The 5986-nt window shown below is 53.0% G+C and overlaps 1 protein-coding gene across 6 annotated transcripts; it reads left to right on the forward strand.

The window, feature by feature from the left end:
• The first annotated feature begins 260 nt into the window (after nucleotides 1-260).
• PATR-E (major histocompatibility complex, class I, E) lies at nucleotides 261-5121 on the forward strand. 6 transcript variants are annotated; one of them, XM_016954642.2, is made up of 8 exons: nucleotides 261-517; nucleotides 648-917; nucleotides 1162-1437; nucleotides 2059-2334; nucleotides 2459-2575; nucleotides 3329-3361; nucleotides 3466-3510; nucleotides 3676-5121. In XM_016954642.2, the coding sequence occupies exons 1-7, from the start codon at nucleotides 298-300 to the stop codon at nucleotides 3480-3482; spliced, it is 1209 nt and encodes a 402-aa protein (XP_016810131.2). In that variant the 5' UTR covers nucleotides 261-297; the 3' UTR covers nucleotides 3483-3510; nucleotides 3676-5121. The 6 variants fall into 6 exon arrangements, with proteins under 6 accessions (XP_016810131.2, XP_024212709.1, XP_009449094.1 ...); XM_024356941.1 differs by having other exon boundaries at nucleotides 332-517; nucleotides 4587-5121; XM_009450819.2 differs by lacking the exon at nucleotides 2459-2575 and having other exon boundaries at nucleotides 332-517.
• Nucleotides 5122-5986: the final 865 nt, after the last annotated feature.

Genomic DNA, 5986 nt, shown 5'->3' on the forward strand with positions numbered 1-5986 from the left:
TCTCCTGCCTCAGCCTCCCAAGTAGCCAGGATTACAGCCATGCACCACCACGCCGGCTAATTTTTTGGATTTTTAGTAGAGACAGGGTTTCTCCATATTGGTCAGGCTGGTCTCGAACTCCCAACCTCAGGTGATCAGCCCGCCTTGGCCTCCTAAAGTGCTGAGATTACAGGCGTGAGCCACCGCGCCAGCCAGGACTAATTTCTAAGAGTGTGCAGAGATACCGAAACCTAAAAGGTTAAGAACTGCTGATTGCTGGGAAACTCTGCAGTTTCCCGTTCCTCTCGTAGCCTGGTCATGTGTCCTTCTTCCTGGATACTCATGACGCAGACTCAGTTCTCATTCCCAATGGGTGTCGGGTTTCTAGAGAAGCCAATCAGCGTCGCCACAACTCCCGACTATAAAGTCCACATCCGGACTCAAGAGGGTCTCAGGACTCAAGAGGCTGGGATCATGGTAGATGGAACCCTCCTTCTACTCCTCTCGGAGGCCCTGGCCCTTACCCAGACCTGGGCGGGTGAGTGCGGGGTCGGGATGGAAACGGCCTCTACCGGGAGTAGAGAGGGGCCGGCCCGGCGGGGGCGAAGGACTCGGGGAGCCGCGCCGGGTGGAGGGTCGGGCCGATCTCAGCCCCTCCTTGCCCCCAGGCTCCCACTCCTTGAAGTATTTCCACACTTCCGTGTCCCGGCCCGGCCGCGGGGAGCCCCGCTTCATCTCTGTGGGCTACGTGGACGACACCCAGTTCGTGCGCTTCGACAACGACGCCGCGAGTCCGAGGATGGTGCCGCGGGCGCCGTGGATGGAGCAGGAGGGGTCAGAGTATTGGGACCGGGAGACACGGAGCGCCAGGGACACCGCACAGATTTTCCGAGTGAACCTGCGGACCCTGCGCGGGTACTACAATCAGAGCGAGGCCGGTGAGTGACCCCGGCCAGGGGAGCAGGTCACGACCCCTCCCCATCCCCCACGGACGGCGCGGGTCCCCTCGAATCTTCGGGTCCCAGATTCACCCCAAGGCTGCGGAACCCGCCCAGACCCTCGACCCAGGAGAGTCTCAGGCGCCTTTACCCGGCTCTTTTTCAGTTTAGGCCAAAATGCCCACAGGGTGGTGGCGACGGGGGCGGGGCTTGGTGGGCGGGACTGACTAAGGGGCGGGGCCAGGGTCTCACACCCTGCAGTGGATGCATGGCTGCGACCTGGGGCCCGACGGGCGCTTCCTCCGCGGGTATGAACAGTTCGCCTACGACGGCAAGGATTATCTCACCCTGAATGAGGACCTGCGCTCCTGGACCGCGGTGGACACGGCGGCTCAGATCTCCGAGCGAAAGTCAAATGATGCCTGTGAGGCGGAGCACCAGAGAGCCTACCTGGAAGACACATGCGTGGAGTGGCTCCACAAATACCTGGAGAAGGGGAAGGAGACGCTGCTTCACCTGGGTAAGAGGGTCCACAGGGCTACTCTCCCATCTCCTTCTTGGGCTAGGACAGTGCGCACAGCTGACAGACCTCAAACAGTAGAAGAAACAGGGATGGAGGCCAGAATACCACTCCTCCCTTGGATCAGGAGAGGGAGCTGTCACCTGAGGTACAGGAGATCCTATACCACAGAGTGACTCTCTTAAAGGGCCAGCCCTCTCTCAGGGGCAATTAAGGAATCTAGTCTCGCTGGAGATTCCATCCTTCAAATGAACTGATGAGCAGTTCTCTTTGACTCCCAGTATTAGGAATCACGGGGGAGTTTCTCTCGTGCCTGATTCTCAGCCCCACACCAAGAGTTTTTGGAGGTCTGACTCCAGTTTTTCTCAGTCACTCAGCATCCACACAGGCCAGGACCAGAAATCCCTTTTCACCTTCTACCCTGGGCTATCTCATCCCGATTCTAGAACTTTCCAACGAATAAGAGGCTATCCCAGATCCCTAAGTCCAGGCTGGTGTCAAGGTTTTGTCCTCTTCTCCTACTATAATTGTCCTCTTCCTTCTCAGGATGGTCACATGGGTGCTGCTGGAGTGTCCCATGAGAGATACAAAGTGCCTGAATTTTCTGACTCTTCCCCTCAGAGCCCCCAAAGACACACGTGACCCACCACCCCATCTCTGACCATGAGGCCACCCTGAGGTGCTGGGCCCTGGGCTTCTACCCTGCGGAGATCACACTGACCTGGCAGCAGGATGGAGAGGGCCATACCCAGGACACGGAGCTTGTGGACACCAGGCCTGCAGGGGATGGAACCTTCCAGAAGTGGGCAGCTGTGGTGGTGCCTTCTGGAGAGGAGCAGAGATACACGTGCCATGTGCAGCATGAGGGGCTACCCGAGCCCCTCACCCTGAGATGGAGTAAGGAGGGGGATGGGAGGTCATGTCTCTTCTCAGGGAAAGCGGGAGCCCTTCTGGAGCCCTTCCGCAGGGTCAGGGCTGAGGCCTGGGGGTCAGGGCCCCTTACGTTCCCCTCTTTTCCCAGAGCCGGCTTCCCAGCCCACCATCCCCATCGTGGGCATCATTGCTGGCCTGGTTCTCCTTGGATCTGTGGTCTCTGGAGCTGTGGTTGCTGCTGTGATGTGGAGGAAGAAGAGCTCAGGTGGGGAAGGGAGAAGGGTGGGGTCTGAGTTTTCTTGTCCCACTGGGTGTTTCAAGCCCTAGGTAGAAGTGTGTCCTGCCTCGTTACTGGGAAGCACCATCCACACACATGGGCCTACCCAGCCTGGGGCCCTGTGTGCCAGCACCTACTCTTTTTTTTTGAGACGGAGTCTTGGCTCTGTCACCCAGGCTGGAGTGCAATGGCGTGGTTTCAGCTCACTGCAACCTCCGCCTCCCAGGTTCAAGCAATTCTCCTGCCTCAGCCTCTCTAGTAGCTGGGACTACACATGCGTGCCACCACACCCGGCTAATTTTTTTTTTTTTGTATTTTTAGTGGAGACGGGGGTTTCACTATGTTGGCCAGGCTGGTCTCGAACTCCTGACTTTGTGATCTGCCTGCCTCAGCCTCCCAAAGTGCTGGGATTACAGTCGTGAGCCACCGCACCCAGCCGCACCTACTCTTTTGTAAAGCACCTGTGACAATGAAGGACAGATTTATCACCTTGACGATTGTGGTGATGGGGACCTGATCCCAGCAGTCACAGGTCACAGGGGAAGGTCCCTGCTGAAGACAGACCTCAGAAGGGCAGTTGGTCCAGGACCCACACCTGCTTTCTTCACGTTTCCTGATCCTGCCCTGGGTCTGTAGTCACAGTTCTGGAAACTTCTCTGGGATCCAAAACTAGGAGGTTCCTCTAGGACCTTATGGCCCTGCCTCCTCCCTGGCCCCTCACAGGACATTTTCTTCCAACAGGTGGAAAAGGACGGAGCTACTCTAAGGCTGAGTGTAAGTGCGGGGCGGGAGCGTGGAGGAGCTCACCCACCCTATAATTCCTCCTGTACCACATCTCCTGTGGGCTCTGACCAGGTCTTGTTTTTGTTCTACCCCAGGGAGCGACAGTGCCTAGAGGTCTGAGTCTCTCACAGCTTGTAAAGGTGAGATTCTGGGGGTCTGAAGTGGGTGGAGGGTGGGGCAGAGGGGACAGGACTGGGTTGTGGGGATTTTTTGATTCAGAATTTTTGAGTGTGTGGTGGGCTGTTCAGAGTGTCATCACTTACCGTGACTGACCTGAATTTGTTCATGACTATTTTCTTCTGTAGCCTGAGACAGCTGCCTTGTGTGCGACTGAGATACACAGCTGCCTTGTGTGTGACTGAGATGCAGGATTTCCTCACGCCTCCCCTTTGTGTCTTAGGGGACTCTGCCTTCTCTTTTTGCAAGGGCCTCTGAATCTGTCTGTGTCCCTGTTAGCACAATGTGAGGAGGTAGAGAAACAGTCCACCTCTGTGTCTACCATGACCCCCTTCCTCACACTGACCTGTGTTCCTTCCCTGTTCTCTTTTCTATTAAAAATAAGAACCTGGGCAGAGTGGGGCAGCTCATGCCTGTAATCCCAGCACTTAGGGAGGCCGAGGAGGGCAGATCACGAGGTCAGGAGATCGAAACCATCCTGGCTAACACGGTGAAACCCCGTCTCTACTAAAAAATACAAAAAATTAGCTGGGCGCAGAGGCAGGGGCCTGTAGTCCCAGCTACTCAGGAGGCGGAGGCAGGAGAATGGCGTCAACCCGGGAGGCGGAGGTTGCAGTGAGCCAGGATTGTGCGACTGCACTCCAGCCTGGGTGACAAGGCGAAACTCCATCTCAAAAAATAAAAGTTAAAAAATAAAAAAAGAACCTGGATCTCAATTTAATTTTTCATATTCTTGCAATGAAATGGAATTGAGGAAGCTAAGATCATAGCTAGAAATACAGATAATTCCACAGCACATCTCTAGCAAATTTAGCCTATTCCTATTCTCTAGCCTATTCCTTACCACCTGTAATCTTGACCATATACCTTGGAGTTGAATATTGTTTTCATACTGCTGTGGTTTGAATGTTCCCTCCAACACTCATGTTGAGACTTAATCCCTAATGTGGCAATACTGAAAGGTGGGGCCGTTGAGATGTAATTGGATCGTAAGGCTGTGCCTTCATTCATGGGTTAATGGATTAATGGGTTATCACAGGAATGGGACTGGTGGCTTTATAAGAAGAGGAAAAGAGAACTGAGCTAGCATGCCCAGCCCACATAGAGCCTCCACTAGAGTGATGCCAAGTGGAAATGTGAGGTGCAGCTGCCACAGAGGGCCCCCACCAGGGAAATCTCTAGTGTCTAGTGGATCCAGGCCACAGGAGAGAGTGCCTTGTGGAGCGCTGGGAGCAGGACCTGACCACCATCAGGACCCCAGAACTGTGGAGTCAGTGGCAGCATGCAGCGCCCCCTTGGGAAAGCTTTAGGCACCAGCCTGCAACCCATTCGAGCAGCCACGTAGGCTGCACCCAGCAAAGCCGCAGGCACGGGGCTACCTGAGGCCTTGGGGGCCCAATCCCTGCTCCAGTGTGTCTGTGAGGCAGCACATGAAGTCAAAAGAGATTATTCTCTTCCCACAGATACCTTTTCTCTCCCATGACCCTTTAACAGCATCTGCTTCATTCCCCTCACCTTCCCAGGCTGATCTGAGGTAAACTTTGAAGTAAAATAAAAGCTGTGTTTGAGCATCATTTGTATTTCATTTGTGCATTTTGTGCCTTGTTCTTTTAATTTTTTAACCACATTCAAGCTATCCTTTGGCTTCCAATGCCATGGTCCACCCAGAACTGCATTCACTGGCCCGTGTTCTAGTTCTGGTCATTCCAACTTTCCCGTTTTCCTGGTGAATCCCTGTAATCACCTGAGTCTCATTCTGTCAGGTGATATCCAGTGAGAAGGCAACATGTGCGGTGAGAAAGCCCAGGGAGTCCTGGGTGTGAATTTTTACTTTGCCATTTCTTCCTGTGTGACACGCGGTGGGGCTTCACCTGTCTGGGCTCCAGTTCCTCATCTTGTGCGTGGCACTGTTTTCTTGGGAGAGTCATTATAAAGCTAATATAAAGTACCTATACTGTGGTTTGAATGTGTCCTCCAAAAAGCATGTGTTGGAAACTGAATCCACAATGCAACCATATCGGGAAGTGAAGCCTAATGGCTGGCTGGCCATGGAGGTTCCAACTTTATGAATGGATTAATACTGATTATAAAAGGGCTTGAGGTTGAGGCAAGTTCAACCTCTTGCCCTCACCCACTTGCCTTTACCAAGAGATGATACAGCAAAAAGACTCAACAAATGCTGGGGTCTTGATATTAGACTTCTTATCCTTCAGAACCATGAAATAGGCTGCTTTGCTTTATAAATTACTCAGTCTGTGTATTCTATTACAGCAACACAAAATGGGCAACCTGATACTTAGGTTTCAGTTAGTGGTAGATATTTTTATTTCAAGCATTCCTACTAGAGTATTAGTTTCTTCGTAAGCCCAGAATCTTTGCATTTTAGCAACAACAAAGAAGTCTTCTTTTTTTTTTTTTTTTTTTTTTGAGACTGAATTT

This window comes from Pan troglodytes, chromosome 5 (genome assembly GCF_028858775.2).
Source record: "Pan troglodytes isolate AG18354 chromosome 5, NHGRI_mPanTro3-v2.0_pri, whole genome shotgun sequence".
Classification (NCBI taxonomy): domain Eukaryota; kingdom Metazoa; phylum Chordata; class Mammalia; order Primates; family Hominidae; genus Pan; species Pan troglodytes.

Bases quoted from the DNA above. Each gene is read 5' to 3' on its own strand.
- PATR-E (XM_016954642.2), top strand. From the start codon at position 298: ATGTGTCCTTCTTCCTGGATACTCATGACGCAGACTCAGTTCTCATTC. The intron at 1,438-2,058 runs GTAAGAGGGTCC...TCTTCCCCTCAG, and splicing joins GGAGACGCTGCTTCACCTGG to AGCCCCCAAAGACACACGTG. The intron at 2,576-3,328 runs GTGGGGAAGGGA...TTCTTCCAACAG, and splicing joins GTGGAGGAAGAAGAGCTCAG to GTGGAAAAGGACGGAGCTAC.